The following is a 25782-nucleotide window of genomic DNA, read 5'->3' on the forward strand; positions in this document are numbered from 1 at the left end:
CCTCCTTCCTTCCCTCCTTCCATCCCTCCTTCCTTCCTTCCTTCCTTCCTTCCTTCCTTCCTTCCTTCCTTCCATCCCTCCTTCCTTCCCTCCTTCCATTCCTCCTTCCATCCCTCCTTCCTTCCTTCAACCTTATCTTTCTCCTTCTTCATCGTCCGTGATTGCGCTCACCAATGTTTCATAAAAGTGCATCTTCGTGATGAATATTTTGATCCCCGACCCATTTTCTTATTCATTTATCACTCGATCTGATTATTCATTCATTTAATTATTTGTCTAAATTTTAATCCACTTTTTTATGTGTTTTCGTGTATTTACGTGTATTTATTCTACAGGTCAGCTCAATTTTAATCTATCGATTGTTGTTTTTATTTATGTATTAATCTATTTCTAACCTATCAATAATTTCCTTCGGGATAAATAAAGTTGTTAGTCTTATTTATATATGAATTTATATAATTTATTCATTTATTCATCCATCTATATATTTATCACTTTATTTATGCAGGTTAATGATTAATGTATTTATCTATCTATTTCTTTATCAAGCTATATATTTATCTATTGATGTCTTTTTTTAAATGTATTCACGCATTTTAAGACAATTTATATTTCATTGTATTACTTATTCTTCCTCCTTTCTACGATTATCAATTACTGTTATGTTTGTACTTGAAAGTCTGGCACAACAATGTCCTTCGGGATAAATAAAGTTGTCCTCATCTCATCTCATTTATCCATCTATTTACAAATGTATCTATTTTATTTATTCATCAATAAGCATGTATTTATGTTGTTTATTCATTTATTTATCTACCTATTTATGGATTTATTTATGTATGCACGGATTTCTTCATTTATTCTAATTCCAAGCAAAATATCCAATTTGTATCCATTAATCCGTTCATCGTCTATAATGCTTATCCTGCGAGTGTCCTAAGAGTGTGTGTGTGTGTGTGTGGGTGTGTGTGTATGTGTGTGTGTGTGTGTGTGTGTGTGTTGGGGGGTGTCTTATATAGAGACACAAATAGATATACAAACATTCACCCTGTCATTCACATGTCATATAGACATAAGAATAAGGCAATTGTTGTGCCAGAGTGACAAGAAAAATATAATAATAATAAATAAAGGTAGAAAAATGTATAAAAAAAGGGTGAATAAGAAACACAAATAAACTATGAAGTGTCTTAAGTCACAAGTGAAAACTCTAAAGTGTCTTAAGTAACAAGGGAAAGATAAGGAGTGCACAAGGGTAGGAAAAAATATTGTAAATGTAGCTGTTATGAATATTGCTCAGTTATGAACATATAAATTACAATTTACAGTAAGTGGGTGAGATATTTTTATTTATTTATTTTTTTTAAGTTTTAAGATTTTAAGATTCCCTGCAGCTGAAGGGGGAGGAATTAAAAAGACCTCCAGTGGCGCTCAGTGGAGCTCCTTGGTGGTATCAGTCTACATCAAGCAAAGACAATCATTCACCCTCTCACTTTTTTTATTTGCACCGATCAGTCGATATGGAGGGCAGTAAACAAACCCTCAAGAGACGACGTGAGAATTTTTTTAACAGGGATAAAAGAAAGGCGGAGAGAGACGAAGATAATGAGACAAAAGAAGGCAGCCGAAAGCTAAGCTAAGCTAAGAAAATCTCTTCTGTTACACTCAAAACAATGTTAATAAAATTATTCTTTGTTGTAAATTGAACTATACATCTTTTTTTTGTCTTCTTTAATGTTAATAAGGATATAATTGTATGCAGAGTTGTACTTATAACAATTTATGGCCAAATGATATTTATAGTCAGGGCGGAGAGTGGGGGGGGCGGAAATTGTTTTCTTCTCGCTAGGAGGGGCGTAACAGAAAATAATTGAGAGAAGCACTGCCTTATAGTAACAAAACTATTCACCCTCTCACTAACAGCTCACACAGATACACAACTTTTCACCCTGTCATTCACATCTTTTAGAGACATAAAATCATTCACCCTCTCATTCATGCCATAGGAAGACATTCACTCATTCACACATCTTATAGTAACATAACTGTTCACCCTGTCATTCAAATGTCATGCAAAGACGTGCAAACATTCATCCTCTCATCCATGTCATAGGGAGACATTCACTCATTCACATGTCATGCAAGGATGTGCAAACATTCACACCTCACATTAAAACACAACTACTCACCCTTTCATTCACATGTCATATAGACATACAACTATTCACCCTCTCATTCATGTCATAGCGAGACATTCACTCATTCACACCCTTAATAGTAACAAAACTATTCACCCAGTCATTCACATGTCATGTAAAGACTTGCAAACATTCACCCTCTCATTCATGTTATAGGGAGAAATTCACTCATTCACATGTCATGCAGAGATGTGCAAACATTCACACCTCACATTAAAACATAACTATTCACCCTCTCATTCATATCATAGGGAGACATTCACTCATTCAAATGTCATGCAAAGACATGCAAACCTCTAATAGAAACACAATTCACCCCGTCATTCACATCTTATAGAAACACAACTATTCACCCTGTCATTCACATGTCATGCAAAGACATGCAAACATTCACCCTGTTATTCGTATGTTATATAGACATACAAACATTCTCCCTCTCATTCATGTCATACTTAGACATTCACTCATTCACACTTTTTTTTTCTGTTTATACAATTTCCCACTATTATTCATTAATGTTATGTTTTACTCGAAAATCTGGCACAACAATTTCCTTCGGGATGAATAAAGTTGTTCTTATTCTTATTCACACCCCTTATAGTAACAAAACTCCTCACCCTGTCATTCACACGTCATGCAAAGATGTGCAAACATTCATCCTCTCATTCACACGTCATATATAGACACACAACATGTATGACATTCATGCTGTCATTGGTATGTTCCATAGAGACACCATTCACCCTCTCATTCATACGTCATATGGGGACATTAAGATATTCACCCTGTCATGGACACCTGGTCCGGTTGCAGGTCTCCGGGTCGGCCGGTCGGAGCTGGAACCCGACCAGCGAACGCGTCTATTAGTTTAAGTTCGTGCGTCACGACTGTCCTCCCGCTCTTTGATCCGGAGCCGGGGAGCACGAGGGGATAAAATCACGAGGATAATTCACAGAAAAAAAAAACTGATCTCCCGCCGCTTCCACCGGATGACAGTTTTATTATTTATAATCGTCCCGACAAAACACAGAGCGTGTAGCCGACGCTTCACATTTTAATATGAGCCGCCGGCATGAGGAGAATAAAGGTGAAGCTCCGTCGGGCCGCCGGGAAACAAAAAAAAAAAAAATTGATAATTATTGATTATAAGAATGTAAAAGGAACTTACCTTAACCGAGTCTCTCTCTGAGGAGGTGGAATAGAGAAAAAAAAAAAAGACATAAAAAAGGGTAAATATGATTTTTAATGACCAAACGGGATCAATATGCAGCGGATGAAAAATAAAAAAAAAATAAAAAAATAAAAATTAAAATAAAAAAATTAAAAAAAAATATATATATATAAAAAATGGGAAATCTGCAGGTTCAAACGAATAGAAGTCGATTAACTTCATCGAAATAATATCCGGCGCTGATAAGGATAATGAAATGACTGCACTTCCTGTTGATGCTGAACCGCTTGTTCACACACACACACACACACACACACACAGAGAGGGAGCGTTACCTCGCGGATGCTCGCCGTTGTTGTCGTGGTGTTTCCTCTCATCTTTGAGCGGGAGCTGGTGTCCCAGGGCGGAGGACAGCGCCAGCAGGCCCGCCGCTCCGGCGCCGGGCGGCAGCGGCGGCTGCAGGCCCGCCGGGTGAGGCGTGAGCGGCACGGGGATGGCGTGGCCGTGCGAGAGGTGCTGGGCCTGGAGCTGCTGCTGCTGAAGCACACGGAGACGCCGGGTTAACCCCTGGACGCTCGCTCCAGACGCTTAGGTCAGATCTTCGCCGAGATAGAAGTTATTCCCGGGAGCATCTTTGCGCCTCAAGGTGAAAAAAGCGGCGGCGGGTTTAAGAGGCTTATTAGTATCTCAAGCCGAGATGAAGAGGAAGGAGAAATATCCTCCACACGCCGAATGACGGGAGATTAATTAAACGGCGCAGATAAGATCGTGTTAGATCCCATCAGAGATGCCGTGAGCGAGAACGTCAGCGGCGCCGAGATATCTGGAACCTGAAATTTGAGGGGTCGGTGACCCTTTCCGGAGAGGAAGAAGCTAACTTTACATCTAGATTTCCGTCGTTTTTCTTTTTTTTTTTTTTTTTTTTTTTTTTTTTCGGGTTGGCTCGCTGGTTTATGAGATGTACAAAAATAAAATTAAGAATTTTTAATAATAATGAAAATAACTAAACGATAGATAAGATTGCTTCTTTTTTTTTTGTATGATTAAATCCCAGTTTGCTAGTTCATGGGATGTACAAAAATATATATATTTTTTTTTTTGCATTTTTTTTGTTGGTTTTTTGGTTGGATTTTGTATGACTAAATCACCGCTTGCTGGTTTATGGGATGTAAAATAGAATTGGAAAATAATAATGTTTTAATCATAATAAAAATAATAAAACGACAGCTCGGATTGAGGTTTTTTTTTGTCTGTTTCTGTCTCATTTAATATCAGCTCGCTGGTATATGGGATGTACAAAAATAAAATTAAGAATTTTTAATAATAATAAAAATAATTAAACGACGCAGATACGATATCATTTTTTTGTTCATTTTTGTACGATTTAATCACAGTTCGCTGATTTATGGGATGTACAAAAATAAAATTAAGAATTTTTAATGATAATAAAAATAATTAAACGGCGCAGATAAGATCGTGTTAGATCCCATCAGAGATGCCGTGAGCAAGGACGTCTGCGGCGCAGAGATATCTGGAACCTGAAACTTGAGGGGTCGGTGACCCTTTCCGGAGAGGAAGAAGCTGACTTTACATCTAGATTTCCGTCGTTTTTCTTTTTTTTTTTTTTTTTTTTTTTTTCGGGTTGGCTCGCTGGTTTATGAGATGTACAAAAATAAAATTAAGAATTTTTAATAATAATGAAAATAACTAAACGATAGATAAGATTGCTTCTTTTTTTTTTTTTTTTTTTGTATGATTAAATCCCAGTTTGCTAGTTCATGGGATGTACAAAAATATATATATTTTTTTTTTTGCATTTTTTTTGTTGGTTTTTTGGTTGGATTTTGTATGACTAAATCACCGCTTGCTGGTTTATGGGATGTAAAATAGAATTGGAAAATAATAATGTTTTAATCATAATAAAAATAATAAAACGACAGCTCGGATTGAGGTTTTTTTTTGTCTGTTTCTGTCTCATTTAATATCAGCTCGCTGGTATATGGGATGTACAAAAATAAAATTAAGAATTTTTAATAATAATAAAAATAATTAAACGACGCAGATACGATATCATTTTTTTGTTCATTTTTGTACGATTTAATCACAGTTCGCTGATTTATGGGATGTACAAAAATAAAATTAAGAATTTTTAATGATAATAAAAATAATTAAACGGCGCAGATAAGATCGTGTTAGATCCCATCAGAGATGCCGTGAGCAAGGACGTCTGCGGCGCCGAGATATCTGGAGATATCTTTCTTTTGCTTTTTTTGGTTTGTTTTTGTATGACTAAATCACCACTCGTTGGTTTAAGGGATTAAGAAAAAAATTTGATTAAAAATCAAATATAATATTTAACAATAAACATAATTAAACAACGCATACAAGATTGCATTTTTTTTTGGTTTGTTTTTGTATGACTCAATCGCCACTTGTTGGTTTATGGGATGTAAATAATTAAAATAAAAAAAAATTATAAGAATAAAGCTAATTAAATAACGCAGAAAAGATTGCATTTTTTGTATGTTTGTTTTTGTATGACTAAATCGCTGCTCGCTGGTTGATAGGATACTAAAAAAATAAAATAAAAAAATAATAATAATTTTAATAATAAAAATAATTATAACCTTAATGCACGATTTCCATGTTTTTTTTGGTTTGTTTTTCTATGACTGAATCGCCGCTCACTGGTTTACAGGATGTAAATTTTTTAAATAAAAAATGAAAAAACAGGATGTTAAAAATAGCATGGTTGGGAAATAAAGGTGACCATTGTATAAAGAATATACGCTAAAATATGGTCCCGCCCCTGCCAGAGGAGGCCGGAAAGTGACATTTAATTTTCTCACATTGCCAATTAGAATATCATTCTAATAATAAAAAAAATGATTTAAGGTGCCTACTCAATACTCAAGGACACCATTCAGCACAGCACAGATTTAAAAGAACCAATACAAATAAAAACAATTACAGTGGTTAAAAGAAAAAAAAATCAAGTAATGATCTCGATTTATCTCAAAGGATTTTTTTTTGCTCTGCAGACAGTGTTATAGTGCGTGTGTGTGTGTGCGTGTGTGTGTGCGCTGGTGCAATACACCCACTCCGATGATGGCGTTGAGCTCAGCCATGGTGACCTGCTTGGCCCTCTCCACCGCCTGCACCACCTGCTGCTGATGCTGAGGTGAAGAGAGCAGAACGTCAGGGAGACAGAGCCGGCGACATCGGCTGAATTCCGGCGACCTCCGCGACCCCGGCGACCTCCGTGACCTCCGCGACCCCGGCGACCTCTGCAGACGAGCCGCGGCGGTTTCTAAGAAAACTACATCCAACGTTTCCACAAACCCTCGTGTTTGCTGGCATGACAATAAATCTTAAAACCAATCAGATGCACTACTTTGTGCAACATTTAGACAATTTGCAATATCCAGAACTGTGCAATATTTCATTTCATAACAGCTACACTACAATTTTTCCTTTTATCATACTATTGTGCACTCCTTACCTCACTTGTTACTAAGACACTTTATAGTTTCACTGAGACACTTTATAGTTTATTTTTATTTCTAATTCTGCCTTTTTCTTTTTATTATTTATTACTGTTATATTTTCTGTAACTTTGGCACAACAATTTCCTTCGGGATTAATAAAGTTGTTCTTATCTTATCTTATCTTATTTATAACATTATTTAATCATCATTCGTGATGGCCGACCGGTTGTGTGTCCAGCCGTCCCTCCTGCACCGCGCAACTCTTGAATTTCCCCACCGAGGGATCAATAAAGTCGATGTAATCTTATCGTATAATTACGGCTCGGATTCGGGAGTCCGGACCTCCGCCGTCGGACGGTTGGCACACACTTCATTACGGAGAAACACCCGACGGGCCAAATGATGGAGATTAATGTGTCGCGGGAGGACAAGGAGCCCCAAACGTAATATATAAACAAACTACTCTTTGCTTTCCAGATATTAGACACGTCCCACAAAACAAGATGTTTACAGCTGGAACTACAAACGTCCCGATGGGAGAAACAGACGAGTTTGACACACACACACACACACACACACACACACACACACACACGTGCGCGCGCAGAGAGCGAGCGAGATCCACGCGGCAAAAAAACATCAAAGTATGCCAGAGATGAAAGAGCTTATCAGGTGTGGAAATGAACTTCACCTCTGCAGATGCAAGCGGGGGGCTCAGCGCGCCCATATGACACACACACACACACACACACACACACACACACACACACACGTGTAACGTCTGCATGCATGTATAAATTTATCAAAATATATTAGACGATGGCTCCGGGAAGAGCAACAACAACCACTGTGTTTTGGCTTGAGGATCTACGAGCGTTTTTCGTTTTATCGGTTTAAAAAGACGACACACACACACACACTCCGTGTGACGAGCGACAGGTGTGTGTGTCGCCGTTCCCTTCCGACCGACACGCCGTTTTTTAAAACACTCCCGGGTTCAATAAGGCGGAGCGGGTGACGCAAATAAAAAAACTGAGGGAAAAGTTGGGCTTCAGCCCACGCCGAGCGCCGACGAAGCAAAGTTTCTTCTTTTTCTTCCGTCCTGTCCTCGGAGGGGTTTTCGTTTTTTATTTTTTATTTTTATTTTATTTGCGAGTTCTGATTTCAGGAAACGCGACCTGCTGTTTTGTCGAGAAAAGGTCGCGGGATCAGCCGGCTCTGCGCCCGGAGGATGAGAACTGGACGGTTTCCCGTTTTTTTTTTTTTTACTTTTCCAAACGAAGTGCAACTTGCAATCGGATGCATGTAAAAATCAATACGATGTGCATGGAAACATTTCTGGGCGGCGCGGTTGTTAGCGTTTCCGCCTCGATCGGGATTCGATTCACACTCATGAAAACCTTCCACGCGGGAAGTTGACGGTGATTTAAAGCGTAATTAAAGCGTTTGGGGGTTTTTAAGCCGCGGCCTCGGGTTCCTCCCGGTCCAAAACATGCTGGAGGTTCAACGGATATCTTGAATTATCCGGACGCGTGAATGGTTGCATGACTGATATCGGTGTTCTAGCGAATGGTTGGATGTTTCTACTTGTCTGTGGAGGTTGTTGTCGTGGCAACTGGACCTGAATGTCTTCACCCTTCGTCCCAGAGGCTTCCTCAGTTCTGAAGAAAGTCGTGTTTCAGGGTCGCCGATGAACCTCCCGCATGTTTTTGGACCAAAACAGACGGGAGAACACGGAGACTCCACACAGAAAGGCCCTCCTGTGGGAACCAGACTTGTATGTTTCTACTTAATCTACGAATAAGTGACACGCAGGCAAAGCGCTGGAGTTTGTTTCTACAACAATTAATCCAAATGGGCATGAAATCAAAGATAATCACGCTGCTTTTTCCGGCGTCTATCTTGCAGAAGATAGCGGTTTGTTGTTCAGATTATTTCCGCTGTGGATTCCAGGCACGTGCAGAAGGTGTCTCCTCTTCACCCGGCGAACCCTCTGCGTCCTCCTCTTACTGCTGTTGCTCCGCTGAGCTTTGGATACAATTCTTATCTTGCAAAGGTAGTTACAGAGTCATTTCATCAAATTGTGCTCATTAATTAATTAGTCGCAGGGTGTAATTGGAGCATCTGCGTGCCGCTAACTGAGCTCAGCCCTTTCGTTCCTTTGCGCCGCACTGGGAACTAAAAGTGTTCGCGGCCCTCTGTGCATCCCGGAAAGCTCACGGGATCTGCTGCCTGCAGGAAGCTACTCACGGCATCTGTGTTTTGATTAAGATCTGTGTTTCAGGGCTCGGCGTTGCCACGGTTGAAAATGCAGTCTGAGGGAAACCGAGGTCAATTTTGGTTCCAGAAGGTAGCCTCCTCCAGGGGGAACCTGTTAGCTTTACATTCCCACAGGAAGTAGCTCCAATTTGAAAAATGTCCTTCGAAGAAGACGATACGAACTCCTTGGAGGCGCTTATGGAATAATAACCGTAGACTCCGATGGTTGGAGTGTATCTGTTCAGCCGGGTGAAGAACCCTGTGAGCCATTAGCTAACGCTTATCCAAAAATGTAGATGTTCCTCTGCGAGTCCTGAGGCAGAGCGGGCCAGAAGAGCTCGAACCTCTTACGGCGCTGATGATTTCAGAGGTGATGCTGGACCCAAACGCAGGGACATTCAGGAAGTACGGCGTTAAAGGGTTTATTTTACAAGGAAGCTGAATGGAAGGCTGCGCGAGGTCCGGGTTATTTCTAGCGCCGACGCTATGGAGCTAGCAAACGGCGAGGAGGGGTGTCGACTTCTGGACTTAGGAAGAAGCCCATCACGAATGGGCAGCTAGCATACACATGGGAAGCAGCCCGGTCGGGGTTCGTCCAATTCTGGACTCGGTAATGAAACGGATATAATGGAGGTTGATTTGGAGATGAAGGCCCGCCAGGAAGGGACAAGTGGACTCCGGCAGAGGTGTCCCTGCTCTAGCGGTACCACTCTAATCAACCGTCAGGTCCCAAAGTGCTAGCAGCAAGCTCCTCTTAAGCTCACCCTGACATGACCCAGCACCCCGGCTGAAATCCTTCTCCCGTTCAATCAGGCTCACGGGTGAAGGGCTGAGGTGAAAGGAGCTGCACACAGATGGATAACACCGGTAGCCAACAGGGGCAGGAAGTATCTGGTGATGGGCACTGCTGATGAGTCCCATCGAGCACATGAGTTCTTATGGAGCGCCCAAAAAAAGGCCCTGCTCTGTGAGGGAGCTGAGACTACAAAAGTTAGTCTCTAAAATCTGCAAAAAGTTCTCGGAACTACAAAAAGTCGGGACTACAAAAGTCGGAACTACAGTTCAGAAGGAGCCAAGGGTATGGCTAGCAGAGGCACTTGTAACGAGCACAAATTGAGTCAACCGTACATATAATTCTAGCAGTGCCCGGTTCATAATCCCCACTGTGGAACAAGGGCAAGAAAGACAACATGTCCGCCGCAATGGAAATACAGTGGACCCTCACCTTTCGCGGGAGTTACATTCCAAGATCCCCCACGGAAAGTGAATTTCCGTGAAATATCGATGTTATTTACAGATAACCCTCAACGGACCTCGCTCAACCCTTTACCAACTTCCCGCAAACTGTCATCAACCCAGCATCTTCCTGCTTTGGGTCTAAACCAGACTTTTGGGTCGATGCTGGAGGTTCAGGAGGCATCGTAGAGCGTGGGGGTATCGCAAAAAAAAAAGCAAAGACACTTTCACAAACTAAAGAGCACAAAGTGGACAGTATTCACGCTTACGCCAACGGCAGCGAAGTGGACCAAGACATGTATGCTCGAAAGAACCTACGAGGAGATCAGCTGCTTCTCTCCATGAACCAATCAACACAAGGAACGCATTAACATGCTCAATCAGCCAATAGCATGCGAGTACAGATCTACTTAGCCAATGATATTCCATATTAGATCTGGCGTGGGCACAATGGTAGGAGAGATAGCTAGCCATGCTAGGGATCTTTGTATGGAGATTTGGTATTTTATTTATTTCATAAATTGAATTTTGGTTTAAGTTTACTATAATTTTTACTGTTCTTATTCTTCGGCTAAAATAAAAAATTCAAATACTGCAAAAAAAAACCCTCTAAAGAATGAAAAATAGCAAAAACCAAATTACAAAAAAAAATGACAGAATAAGATCTGCGAAGTAGCGAGGGTCTGCTGTATATAGAAAATATAAATAACAACTAGATGAATAAACAGATAAATATGTGGAAGGAAAAAATTTAAAATTAAAGAAGTAACTTTTTCAATCGGTTTGTTTTTGCTCAAAATGAGTATATAAAAAAATCATAGTAGATGTAAATAAATATAAGTAGGAGGCATCATAGCGCGTGGGGGTATCGCCAAAAAATTTGACAAAATTAAACAAAAAATAAGGTTATAGCGTCCGATAGAAAACAGCTATTTCATCGCAAACAAAAAGGAAATGGATGAAATAGACGTTTTCTATCAGACGCTATCAGACGCTCAAAATGAGTAAGTAAAAAATCACATTAGATGTAAATAAATATAAGTAGGAGGCATCGTAGCCTGTGGGGGTATCGCCAAAAAATTTGACAAAATGAAACAAAAAATTAGATTATAGCTTCTGATAGAAAACAGCTATTTCATCGCAAACAAAAAATTCAAATCTGCGCGGGTAGTAGCGCGGGTCCACCGTACCGCAGAACTCCCATCCAAAGCATTAGCGCAACGCTACGGGCTAAAAATGACATCTCCGGATTCCGGTTATTCATATTCTAATAGATTTAAAAAGGGAGCCGGTGACTTTCCCCGCTTCTAATTATATACGTTGTGTTACACGACAAGCAATTACTCCTCCGGGCGGAGGGAGGATGAGCGTATGACCGATCATCTGGACCGTCGTCTCCAAGAAGTCGTCGAGCGCGGCGTCCGTGTTGCGGCGGCGGCGTCGCGATCATAATAGCGGCGCGTTTTAAAAACGTGCACGCGCCAGCAAGGGAGGATGTGAATCCAAACAAAGCGGTAAAAAGCCATTTCCTCTCCCTGCCTCCCCCGTCTGCAGGCCCCGAGGCTGTGGAGCAGCACCGCGGTCTAATGCCATTATTCCTAATCCACCCTAAACCCTCCTAATCCATGGCTAATCTGGAGGAGAGCTTTGGAGTCCACACTCCTTTCTGCTGTTCCCACCCCTCAACACACACACACACACACATTTCCACCAGAGGGATTTATCAGCACACACACAATAAGCATTCCTTAATAAGCATACAGTATAAAACACACTTACTGTATTTGCCCACATTTCGCAGAGCACTCGCAACACAATGTGTTTATGCAGGTGGACAAATACACACACCTGACACACACACACACACACACACACGCCGCTGCAGGCTGCCGCATATGTTAGTGGGAGACATTTAATAAGTTCAGAGCATATCTGCCTATCCTGAGCAGGGAGGATAAGCCTGGGATAATCTGTTTGTGGGTACGGTGTACATGCTAGTGTGTGTGTGTGTGTGTGTGTGTGTGTCCCTATCAGTCTGCTTCGCCTCACAAGCCACAGTACTTTTCCTCTTTCCACACTTCTTTCTCTCTCTCTTTCTCCCACCTCCTCCTCCTCCTTCTTCTTCTTAACTGGCGCTGACAGGCATTGGGTTCTTACCTCCTGAGAGAGGAAGGGAATGACTTGGGCGCAGATCGCGTTCAGCCGCTTGACAATCTCCGCCTGCAAGACAGAAAGGTGGGCGTGAAAATCACGGCGGCCGCAAAGTCCCCGGCTGACAGGACACCCTCTGCACGCCGCCTCCGAAAGGTGCTTTAAATTGAAGTAACGGCCGATATAAATTCACGGGGAACGTCCGCCGTCACGTGGACGGGGGAACAATCGTGATTTGATTTGCGCTCCGCCGCTGAAAGCTTTCGGGTTAGCGGTGGGAAATTGGGCGGCGGGTCGTTGTCGGCGGCTTGAAAACGGCGGGATCGGCGAAAAAAAAAACGTACGGACGCGGGGGAAGTTGAGGATGGAGATTTAAAGCGGAATTAAAGAAGGTATTTCTGCCATTTTGGCGTTTTCTGTTTTTGTCAAGTCATAATCTGGTCCTCGGTCCACTGGAGGCCTTCCTGTGTGGAGCCTCCATGTTCTCCACGTGTCTGCGTGGGGTTCCTCAAGGTTCTCCGGGTTCCTCACACCGTCCAAACATGCAGGAGCTTCGCTGCACAAACTGCATCGTCCAGACGTGTGAATGAGAGGCTGAAGAGTCGGTTTCTAAATGATGTATGAATGAAAGGGTGGGCGATTGCGTGTCCCCAAACTACGGCCCGCGGGCCAGAAACGGCCCGCCTCCATATTTTTTCCGGCCCCTGAAAAATATGCATTATGATTTTATTATCATAATGCAAATAATAATACAAATATAATAATAATGAAATATACTGGGGATAAAATCCGTTGTACAATAATACTGGTAATGAAATGTGTTGTGTGGTCCTTTTCTCTGCAAAAAATTTGATTATTTGGTTATTATTTATTTCATAAATAATGTTATTATTTATTTTCAGATTTTTATTTCCTGTCATGATCCAAGAAAGGGTTCATTTTTGGTAACGTGTAGCTTTTTGGAAAACAATAAATGTTTACATTTAGACAACTGCGAGTGAATGATTGTATGTTTTTACATATTTTTTATGTATGTTTTACATTACATGAATGAGAGGGTGAATAGTTGTATGTCTCTATATGTTGTGTGAGTGAAGGATATAATAAATATAATCATAATGAAATCGACTGGGATAAAATCCGTTCTATAATAATACTGGTAGTGAAATGTGTTGTGTTGATAGATTAAAACAGTTGTGTTTACAAGAAAGTTAATGTTTCTTGGTCCTTTTTTCAGTTAAAAAAACTTGAAACGGGTTATTTGGTTATAATTTATTTCACAAATAGTGTTATTTATTTCATTAATAATGTTATAGTTTATTTCCAGATTTTTTTTTTTCATGTCAAGATCCAAGAAAGGGTTCATTTCTGCAATATAAACAGTTCTTAATGATGAATGAATGAATGAATGAATGAATGAATGAATGATTGTCTTACGTAACGGCTCCAGATTGTTGATCACCCTAATAAGATTTATGGGCATTACAACACCGCCAAGTGTTTTGCCGGGCCGTCAAAGGTATTTCCATTCTTCTTTGGCTCAGGCTCATAATCTGCTGTTTTCCCTCACAATCCTGTTTCTGTTGTTTACTATTTTAATGCGGCGCCGGCTTTTACTCCGCAGGGCTTTCCGATATCATCCACACGGCCATGTGCATTTTCCTCCTTTTCTCTCAAGTGAGGGGATTTCGTACGATTTTCAGATGAGATCGCCCGACAGCTGCCGGATTTTTAAAATCACGTAATTACATCGCTGTGATATACCGCTCAGAACCAGAACGGAAATCCTGTTTGCGCCGGATGGCATTCGCCCCGAGCACCTGAGCATTTTAAACCCGCGTCAAAAAACAACAGAAGCTTTGCACTGAATGAATGAATGAATGAATGAATGAATGAATGACTGAATGTAGTGCAGCCGTTCTCTGGTGTTGCTCGTCGCTAATCCACACCGGCCATGTAAATATAGGTTATAAATCTACAACGATGCCCTCAAACAAGGTCCTGTTAGCGTTTACGACTTTTTAACAATCTATTCACGCCCCTCTTGAGGGTTTTTTTGTTTTTTTTTTTCCTTTCTTACCGTCCGCGTCGGGTTACAGAGAAACTTAAAAACAACAAGCCTTGAATTAAAGTGTGCGTAAAAGTCGGCATTAGAGTCCAAATGTGAGCTTTGAGACTTTTTGGGTCCCGAAAGTGAAGATATTTTATTTTAGCGTGATGTTTTCACCCACAATCAACTTTTCTTCAGATGTTTAACAATTAAGTTTAACAAACATGTTATTTTGGTGACATTTTTTAAAGGAAATGATCATGTGATTCCCAACAGGCGCCTTTTATTAGATATGCAGGACTGTCTCAGAAAATAAGAATATTGTGATAAAGTTCTTTATTTTCTGTAATGCTATTAAAAAAAACAAAAATTACTATTTCATGATATTCTAATATTTTGAGATAGGATTTTGGAGTTTTTTTTAAGATGTAAGCCATATTCAGCAATGTTAAAATAATAAAAGGCTTGCAATATTTCAGTTGATTTGTAATGAATCCAGAATGTGTGACATTTTTGATTTTGTAATTGCATTATAGAAGATAAAGAACTTTATCACAATATTCTAATTTTCTGAGACAGTCCTGTATACTTTTATGTCATTTTTGAGCCCAAAAACTGTTTTCAAACCTTCTTTTAGTCCGTATTTTTGATCCATGAAGTTAGATTTAGCACCACTGGAGCCGAGCAAGTGTTTGGACTTCCAGAGTCACCTTGGATTCATATTATATAGACGTACAACTATTCACCCTCTCATTCACGTCCCGTAAAAACATCAAATCATTCACTTTCTCATAGACGAATCATATAGAGACTAACAATTGTTCACCCTCAGTTGTCTAAATGTAAATATTTATTGTTTTCCAAAAAGCTACAGGGAACCAAAAATTAAGCCTTTTTTAGATCTTGACAGGAAAAAAAATATTAAGATAAATAATAACATTATTAATGAATTAAACAACAACCAAATAACCCTTTTCAAGTTTTTTTTACAGAAAAAAAGACAAAGAAACATCAACTTTCTTGTCGACACAACTGTTTGCATCTACCAACACAACACATTTCACTACCAGTATTATTGTACAACGGATTTTATCCCAGTAGATTTCATTATGATTATATTTATTATATCCTTCATTCACACAACATATAAAGACATACAACTATTCACCCTCTCATTCATATGATTCACAGACATACAACCGTTCACCCTTTCGTGCACAAATCATATATAGACATAAAACTATTCACCCTTTCATAGGCAGATCATATAAAAACTAACAACTTTGATATATATTTATCATATCCTTCATTCACACAACATATAGAGACATACAACTATTCACCCTCTCATTCACGTAATGTAAAACATAAAAAAATATGTAAAAACATACAATCATTCATTCGCAGTTGTCTAAACGTAACCATTAATTGTCTTCCAAAAAGCTACACGTAACCAAAAATGAACCCTTTCTTGGATCGTGACAGGGAATAAAAATCTGAAAGTAAATAATAACATTATTGATTAAATAAATAATACCATTTATGAAATAAATAATAACCAAATAATCAAGTTTTTTGCAGAGAAAAGGACCAAACAACACATTTCACTACCAGTATTATTTTAGAACGCATTTTATCCCAGTATATTTCATTATTATTATATTTGTATTATTATTTGCATTATGATAATAAAACAACATATAGAAACATACAACTACTCACCCTTTCATAGGCAGATCATATAAAAACTGTTCACCCTCTCATTCGTGTTATATAGAGATATATAATCATTCACAGATCATATATGGAGACTAACAATTATTCACCTTTTCTTTCACGTGCAACCGTTCACTATCGTTCAAACATTATTTAGACACGCAATCATTCACCCTTTCATCCACACGTCAAAGAAACACGCAACATTCACACGTCCGGACAATGTAGGGTCTCCGGTGAACCTCCTGCATGTGTTTGGACGGTGTGAGGAACCCTCAGGAACCCTGAGGAACCCTAAGGAACCCTGAGGAACCCTGAGGAACCCCACAAAGACACGTGGAGAACACGGAGGTTAGCGGTGGGAGCCGCTAACCTGCGGCGCTACGTGTTCCTCCGGGTCGTCGTCATGGGAAGCAACGCGGCTTATCGATCGACCTCGCTAAACCGAGAGCACGAAAAAACAAAATCAACAGAGGAGAAGCTCTTCTTCTAACCTCGGAGAGTCTGACTCACGTGCACGACCTTGACGGGTCGGGTTAGAGGGGGGGGGGAACGTTTCTCCCGGTATCAGCGCTAACAGAAGAGCCCGGAGGCCGTGAGATCGGACCGACGGGCCGATTCCAAGCCTTCAGATAGAATAACTGCAACGCCGCTGCCAAACATTACACACACACACACACACACACACACACACACACACACACATGCAGCCTTCTCTGTATTCATCAGATGTTTTTACTGAACCCAAGGGTTGGCTTTTAAAGATTATAAAGCACTCTCCCCTCCCCTCCCGTCCCCGGCCCCCATCAGGTAAGGCTTTTTTTTAAAAAAAAAAAAAAAACAGGAAATTGCTTGATCCGCCGTCCCGGAGGGAGCGCTAGAAGTGCAACTCCAAGCCGAGGCGCATGCAAACAAACACAGACAAAAGATTCGCACGTGAAAACACACGAGAGGGAGCCGACATATTGGCGAGGTTTTTCGGACGCCGATTTCCGCCGACGGTATTAATACCTGCGGGGGTTTGGCCAGGTGGAGCTAATAAAGAGTTCGACTTCGTGTTTTTCTGGATTTCCCAATCGGCGGCTCTGATCGCTGGGCCCTGAACGCACCCCGGAGGTGAAAAGGTCCTCAAATGAAACACCTGGAGACACCTCAAGGACATCCCATAGTTGGAGCGGTCGGAGGCTAAAAGTTGACTTGTTTCATGTCTAACTTCACCGCGCCGGAGGCAAAGCTCCAGCTTTTCGAGCTTGTTTTTTTTTTTTTTTTGCTAGCAACATGAAAGAGCAGCAGGAAATTGGTGCTGCCAGGAAAGGCCAGACAACACACACACACACACACACACACACACACACACACACATACACACACCAGCATGAGCCTCACATACTGTTCAAACCAGTTATTCTAAGAAACGTCGAAGGCAGAGGGGGAAATGTATTCACGGCTGCGACGACTACATTAATTCCGCTCCCGAGTTTCAATCCCGCACTTTAAAAAGACGCCGTGGTGTAATCTGATTACTTGAGCGTCAGCCAGAGGTGTGTTTTTCATCTTTGACGACCAGCATTTCGGAGGAGATGCAGTTCCACCAACCTGCCACTAGGGGCAGCGCAGCACCGGGAGCTAACACGCCCATCCTTTCTTTCCAGTTTAGCTCCGCTTCACACACACACACACACACACACACACACACACTTGGGTTTAAGTGCCGCACTCAAGGGCACCTTCATATCGAGAGCTCGGTGGTCCTCCGTGAAGCCGCGTAGGACGTTATCCAATCCGAGGAGTTAAACGCGGGCAGATGTCGGGTACCTGCCGTGCAAAATTTCCCAAATGGTTCTCCGCCTGGAGGATTAACGCCGCGCCCCGTCTACCCATCTATCAATCTTCCGCCGCTTATCTGGCATCGCGTCTCTTGGCCGAAGGTACCCGCAGGCGCGTCCAGCTGGCGGGGAGCCCGGTGGACGGCCTAGAACTTGCTGGAGGGAATATATATCTAATCTGGTCTGGGAATACCTCCAGCGAGAGGCACCCAGGAGCCGGTCTGGGCAAAATGCCTCCGAGACAATACGGTTATTTTTAAGCGTTTACCTCAATTATGATGAAAGAATGATTATTAATGTGTGACCTTTATTGGTTCATTTCCATCCCCGAGCGAAGCCAAAATGCGGGCGTGACGTCCCGGCGAGGTATGAATTTCCTCGATTCCGGCGTAGCTTTTTATTTTGAACGGCGCGGCGGAGAGGACGTTTGCACACTCGGCGAAGTCGGTCATGCGTTTTGCATTTCAGCTCGCAGACGCGTCTTCCCGGTCGGATTCCGGAGCCTCCATGTTCCGCGTGGGGTTCCTCTTCTCGATACGTTTATCTTCCTTTGTCTTTCCAGGATGCGCAAGCGCGAAGCTGAACGGTTGCGATTCTGTGCCGTCAGGGGAGGCAGGAGAGGCCGTGCCTCACTTGTCAATTTCGGCAAGAAAAAAAGTCAAATGAAAAATGAAAATGTTATGTTTATCAGTAATTTGCACTATAAAGGTGTTTTTCATTTAATGTCACCAGTTTGTTTTTTTTTAATTAAAAATGACTGGATTTTCACATTTATTGCTAAGATACTGAGAAGAGACACCCGGTGAGGCTGCGGACTGTTGAGCCTCAACGTAGATTGTACGATGACGGCTGACTGCTGGCGTGCTCGTCACTAAGATCAGATCGCTGTCTCTCTGTAAATGTTTGAACACTTTTGCTCTTGTGAACCACATTTCAAATGTACAGTGTTACTATTTTCTTGCGCTGAGCGATCATGAAACGTCTACAGAGAGCCGCTAAGTGAGGCAGGCAGCTCTCCTGCCTCAGGGTAGGCGTGTCGCACCAGCCGTCACTGCGTGAGAATGAAAGCACAAATGCATGTGACATCAGAACAAGAGGGTGATGGTTGGGGAAAATAATAGAATATTTCTTTAATCGTCCCACGGGGGCTGGATTTCGGTTCACATGCAGCAGAGAGTGGATAGAACAGAAGAGATACTTTTTTTTGGTTGTCTATTTTCACCCTTGCTGTTTTTTTTTTTTTTGTGGTCTTTTTTTCATACTGTTGTCCGTTCTTATCTTTGACGTTGTTGCTATTGTTGTTCTGTCTGCTGTCTATTTATTTGTAGATTTATTTTTGCTATCTTCTAATTGTCTCTCTATTTATATTTATATTCATATTTATTGACACTGTAACTGTTACTCTGCTGTGACAAAAGAATTTCCCCAATGGGAATCAATAAATTTTATCTTATCATTATCTTATATATAAATATCAATGATCCATATCTAAAAATAAAATAATGCTAATAATAATAATAATAATAAAAGTAATAATTAATTAATAATAATAATAATAATGATAATAATAATAATAATAAATAAATAAAAAATAAGAAATAAAAATAAAGAACATAAACAATACAAAATCGGTATAAACACGCGCTAACGTGGCAGCTAGCAGCGTGCAACAAGAGTGAAAATAAGTAAATGAATGACTGAGTGAGTGAATGAATGAATTAATGAATGAATGAATTAATGAATTTTTTTAAGCCTATATAAAGCGTGAATGGGAGGGCGAATGGTTGCACGTCTCTCGGCGGCCCTGCGACGGATCCAGGGGGAACCCCGCCTCTCGGCCAATCACAGCAGGGCTGGACTGCGATTCGGATAGAGAATGAATGAGTTTATCCTTAAAAGATACGACCCACAATTTCCGCTAAGACTGTTTGGAGAACCAAAGTCAGATGACGGTCGCGGCGTTAACGGGCAAAAGCGCTTTTTAGTGGATTCAGCGCAATTACTTCCTGATGTTAGCGGCTACCCGTTGCCGCGGAATTGAAAGTGCGGCAGAGCTTCGGCGATGGAGAGCGTCGAAATTACAGCTTAAAGGAACCCGAGGTGGTGGACCAATGGGAGCGGAGAGGAACCTGGAGTCAGAGCAGGTCAAATGGAAGATCAAGTGTCCGCTTCGTAAGCACCGAATCAGCACCGCGCCAGCTAATACACATAATGGACCCGCCGCGTAAAGGCCAGATTCCCTTGTGACTCTCTCTGAAAGTGTGTGTGTGTGTGTGTGTGTAAAAGACAAGGGAGGCAAAAGCAGTTTGGATGGTGTGAGGAACCCTTAAGAACCCTGAGGAACATGGAGACTCCAACCTCCAACCCTCCAAGGGAATCCAACCATCTGGCTGCGACGCAGGATCTCTAAACACCTCGCCATCGTGTCGCCCCGACGTTTCAAATGAAGTTCCCCTCACACCTTTCCACCTCATCATCTCCATCCTGGACCAGAAACCTCTGATTTCCATCTTGACGTCCAGGCGAACACGCGGAAACCCGCATCTGTCCGCCGACGTCGGGCGAAAAACCGAACCCCCGCTTCTCAGCGTTATTCCACGTGATTTAAACATTTCCTCCCGGTTTGGAACTCAGTCACAACATCCAAACGCCGTCTGCCAAAACCAGGCGACGGGAGCCAACACACACACACACACACACACACACACACTCCCTCCTGCAGAAAAATGAGTTGTCAGAGCCGGTTGAAAACACCGCCGGTCCTTTGTATCAAAACGTCTTATTACATCCGCCTCTCACCGCTCTCCCTCCTCCTCGGTTTTCCCCGTCCTTCGCTCGCTTTCTTTCTCTTTCAGTCTCGCTAATTTGCAATTGATTAGCTGTCTCCCCCCCCGACCGGGTCCCCGTCACCGACCCCCTCCGAACCCCCTCCGACCCCCCCCCCCCCCCCCCTCCCTCCGCCCGTCCTCAGTCTACAAGTCAATTTCTCTTTAACGAGTGTTGGTACATTTCACTCCCAAGGAGCCGGAGCCCTTCTGTGTAAATAAAACGGAGAGCAGAGCCGAAAATCAATGGGCCTATTACCCTCGGAAAATGCTAAACAAGCAGGACGGGCGATTGGCCGGCCGGCCGGAGCCTTAATGGGACCTGAAGACTGAAACCCCGACATCCCGTTGGCGTCGCAAATTCATAGCCAGCGCCAAAGATGGGAAACGCATATTAACACAGATGCCAGGCTGAATTTTCTCCCCCCCCCCCCTGAAAAAAAATTGACCTGCACACACACACACACCCACACACACATACACGCGCGCGCGCGCAGACTGCTGGCAGGAAATTAGAGATTCACTCTCCGAAAAAAGGTTTCCTGACACAAATCATTGGATGGCGAAAAAAAAAAATGCCACAGGCCACATTTCTTTTATTTCTTTTCTAAAAAAAAAAAAAAAAAAAAAAAAATCACATCACACACACATTCATTCGGAATGTGCACAAACACACGCATACAAAACCCACACCCACCCACACACCCACACACACACACACACACACGGGTGGTAGTTGAGAGCAGGATTTATAGCAGATACCCCGTATTTCATCAGGCCGCTCTGATTAGCATGCCAGTGTAAAAGCTGCACGCGTGTGCAACATTCAGGAAACACGCAGTCATCATGCTGAAGCTCACGCGCACACACACAAACACACACACAAACACACACAATGGTAGGAAATAACACAAAAGCCGACAAACAGCATACAATCTGCAAATAGATAGACACGCAGCGTCGGCACACAAATTAAATAAATTAGATGAGAAGGATGCATGCCATCACAAACACACACACACACACACACACACACACACACACACACACACACTGGGCAAACATGTACAGTAATCACACAGCCCAACACACACACACACACACAGAAATAAACATGAAGCAAACAGAAAGTGGCATACAACAAAACAGCCCAGCAATTATCAGTTGCTTTTTTTCTCCTGAAACACACACACACACACACACACGTGCACGTGCACACACACATTTCTCTGCAAATGCATGCGTGGCTGCTTAGCCGTGGCCCATTTAGCCTGGCAGCTGATGTGTGGTTAACACAGACATTTATGCTAATGACCTCCTGTGTTTAAAAGGAGGCAGCGGTAATGTAAAGGCTCGTTAAAGGCCAAATCCTCCTTCACTCTCCACCATTTTCTCCTCCAATTAGAAAAAAAAAAACGGCAAGGTTGTTTTTTTTTTTTTCCCTCACCCATCCCACACACACACACACACACACACACACACACCGAGGCACGTGGAGTTTTACACGGGTGTCACGGCTCAACCCGACGACGGCTCGGCGAGAACCGAATCAGCTCGGCGGGGCGGCGTGTTTGCGCGAGAAAGGAAAACGCGAGTTTGCCGTAAAAACGCGGCCGAGGTGGCCGGACGCTCGGAAAACGCTTTTATTCGTTTTTTATTTTTCGAATCCTACCTGTTTGTGCATCTCTATGTTGAGGCCGTAGGACATCTCGTAGTACTGGAAGACAAAAAAACGAAAAAAATGGTGAAAAGCGTGGCTTGTTTTGTGTTTTTGTGTGTGTGCAGGAATAAAACAGCCATCACACACACACACACACACACACAGTGTGTGTAAGACTCACCATGACATAGTGTCTCTGCATCTCGGTTTTCTCGCTGGCCAGTTTCTCGCACTCCAACTTCAAACTGCGAGGCCGAAATCGTCGAAAAACAAACCAAAAAAAAAAAAAAAAAACAACAAAAATGTCACATCACTGCACGGAGACGGGTGATAATTATGGGATGCTCGATCGTCTAATTCGCGCTTTGAAAGCCCGTTTGGGAAAATCCCAACCAACCGCTTCCTGTTACTTTTGAATTTCCAGCCCCTCCTTGCAGACGCAGACACTTACTCAGCAGGTACGGCTCGGTAATTAATGGATCAATAAGGCGACCGCACGAACCCCGTCCTACATCGTTACGGTGCGAGTGGAGGGCCGGAGTGCAACGTCAACAGAACGCCCGCCGTATAATGAGGATCCACATTACGCGTGCGGTCTTGCCGACCCCCTTTCGGATTCTCGCCCAGGATCCTGGCGGAGATAATTGTCGGCCGGACGTCTTTGCGTGGAAGGGGGGAAAGAGGGGAGGGGGGGGGGGTTGCTGACGCGACAGATTTCTCTTGCGTTAATGTGAAACGCGTGTCCTCGGAGGAAAAGGAGGGGGGTTTCGGGCACCGTCTGGTTTGTTGCAGGAGAAGGAGCAGGCAGATGAGTCACGCCACCCCGGAAACCCGTTTAGATCTTAGAAATCCAGTTATGGCGGATGAGAAGGCTGAAATAAACCCTTTCAGATATTTTTAATGAAGATGCCGAGGGGGTTGTTTTCAGGCGGCGCCTTGTTCTCTCGTGCAACCCCTCACACACACAGAGGTGTCTTCACCTCTTTAAAAGTTCAACACTTTCAAGTGTTCGGACCCCAAGCCCGCCACCGGTTCCTGGGAGTCCACGTCAGTCCACGTCTGCGCGAGCCATCAGCTGAGGAACCCTCCAGCATCGCCCCTCACCTGTGATACTGGGCCTGCAAGAACTGGAACTCCTCCTTGATCCGGTCGCAGGACTCGGTGACGGTGAACTTGAAGGGCTGTCCCGGCTGGTGGGGGGCCTCCACCCGGACCCGAGGGTGGAGGGATGGAGGGATGGAGGGATGGAAGGGTGGAGGGGGAGAAAGGGAAGGGAGAGAGCTGAGCCGCTGGGAGTTCAGTGTCACGACACAAACACAGAGGCGCGACTGTGGCGCACAATAGGCCTCTCTGATGGCCTTTTGGGCTCAGCCCCTCCACCCGACACACACACACACACACACACACACACACACGGGAACAGACACACAGCTGCAGCGGTTCGTCAATGAGCGTGATTGTCCGCGGCGGCGCGGAAACTTGACCTAAACCGATTACGCATGAACCATTACGCACGGCCGCCGCCGCCGCCGCCGCCGCGGATGTCTACTTACCGGATGCCGCGCCGGCGGGTACATCTTGCTCAAATCTCGAATCATTAAAGAGATGTTGAGAAGTTCATCCACCTTTAAAAAAAATGACAATAAAAAAGTGCGTTTGGAAGCGGGTGGGTTGGAAGGTCAGTCAGTCGTGGGGGCGGAAGGGGAGCATCCTCGGACCCGCCGCCGGAGCAGGTGCCTCCAACCTCCCGGGCTGATGGGGGATTCCTCACCGGGGGGGTGAGAACATCTCCTCTCTTGCAGATCCTCCAGGAAAATTGAGAGGAAAAAGATGCAAAAATAAAAAGAAACCGGAGTTTTGGGTGCAGGCGTTCGTCCGTGGATCTCCTGCAGCCGCCGTCGGACGCTCACATCCCGGCGGAACGAGCACCTCACCCTCCTCTTCCTCCTCCTCCTCCTCCTCCTCCTCCTCCTCCTCCTCCTCCTCTTCTTTCTCTGCGAAAATTTGGAGAAGCGCCGGGCGCAGACACACATCCACCGCCTCGGATGCGCGTCCGCCGAGAAGGACTACAAGGACTACAACTTCCCGTGTCGCCCGCCCCACTCCCCCCTCCACCGGTGGTATGCGCTAAGAGGGGGGCGGGGCTGGACGTTTAACGCCAGCCAATCAGCGACGCGGAAGTCTCCCTCCTCCCTCGGCCCCTCGCGCCAATCAGCGAGGCGCCGGCCAATCGCGGTCGAGTGAGTAGGCGCGCGCGCGAGGCTCCCCCACGTGGGGGCGTGGGGGGGAGGGAGGCGGAAAACAGTGTTTGATTGACAGGCGGGTTTCTGCGCATGCGCGGGAGGAAGCGGCGTTTGTTTCGGCTCGCCGTCGATGCCGTTGCGGTGGATTCACGCATTTTTGTACACGTATGTGGACTTTTTTTTTACAGCTCCCGCAACCTTTTCAGGAATCGGGGGATGTGTTTTTCCAGGAGCTTCTAGAATCGTATCAGACAGGAGGTTTTCACCCTTCTGGCGCAGCTTCGACGCCGCACCCTTCACACGACGCTACTTCTTGCAGAGTTTTAGAAAAGTCGCCGCTGAGATGTTTTCTCACAACAAAAGCGTTGAGAAATGGAGCAACAAAGATGTCCATGCTCTTCTGTCCTGCTGCGCCTCAGAAGGGTTTTCCAGAACTCGCAGGGGAACGTCTACGTCCTGGCCACAATAAGTGCAGTTAGCTAATGGCTAATGGCTAACAGCTAACGGCTAACAGGGTTCTTCGCGGTGCAGGGAGAAGATGAAAACATTTCATCCCATCTGGTGGTCCAGCTGACACCTCCATGTGGTCAGTGCCTTCTTCGCCATCTTTTTCTTAAAAAGATTTTCTTTTTTCTTCGCTGGTTTGGAAGTTCACGTCACAAGGGTCCCTACTGTGGTCCAACTAAGGAGATCCCCCAGAGGAGGCTAGTTCCTGGAACGAAAGTGTTTCGGAAGCATCCTTCTAATGTCCACGGTATCGATCTTCTTCAGCTGTTCCCTTCCTGGGAAAGGTGTGCTCGTCCCTTTAGTGTAAAATTATATCACAGGAGACTTCCAGGATCCTCCAGGATCTTCTTGCAAAGACGAGGAGAAGCGTCCTAGCGGAAGAAGTCGAGCAAGTCGCAGTTGCGTTTTGAGCAAAAAGCATATTTTTTTCTGATCTTAAAGTAATTCCTTTC

General features: G+C 43.6%; 1 protein-coding gene across 1 annotated transcript in view; it reads right to left on the bottom strand.

Moving 5' to 3' along the window:
• LOC147221252 (transducin-like enhancer protein 4) overlaps positions 1-24534 on the bottom strand; it is a 50407-nt gene extending 25873 nt beyond the window's left edge. The window contains exons 1-8 of the mRNA XM_086169382.1: positions 24134-24534; positions 23685-23770; positions 22762-22825; positions 22593-22637; positions 12510-12572; positions 6471-6545; positions 3705-3906; positions 3367-3383 (exon numbers count right to left, since the gene is read on the bottom strand). Of these exons, the coding sequence (XP_086025508.1) occupies positions 3367-3383; positions 3705-3906; positions 6471-6545; positions 12510-12572; positions 22593-22637; positions 22762-22825; positions 23685-23770; positions 24134-24178 (597 nt within the window). The 5' untranslated portion in view covers positions 24179-24534. The remainder of the gene's footprint in view (positions 1-3366; positions 3384-3704; positions 3907-6470; positions 6546-12509; positions 12573-22592; positions 22638-22761; positions 22826-23684; positions 23771-24133) is intronic.
• Positions 24535-25782: the final 1248 nt, after the last annotated feature.

This window comes from Fistularia commersonii, chromosome 22 (genome assembly GCF_037954325.1).
Source record: "Fistularia commersonii isolate RoL2024-O1a breed Wild chromosome 22, RoL_Fcom_v1.0, whole genome shotgun sequence".
NCBI classification, from domain to species: Eukaryota; Metazoa; Chordata; class Actinopteri; order Syngnathiformes; family Fistulariidae; genus Fistularia; species Fistularia commersonii.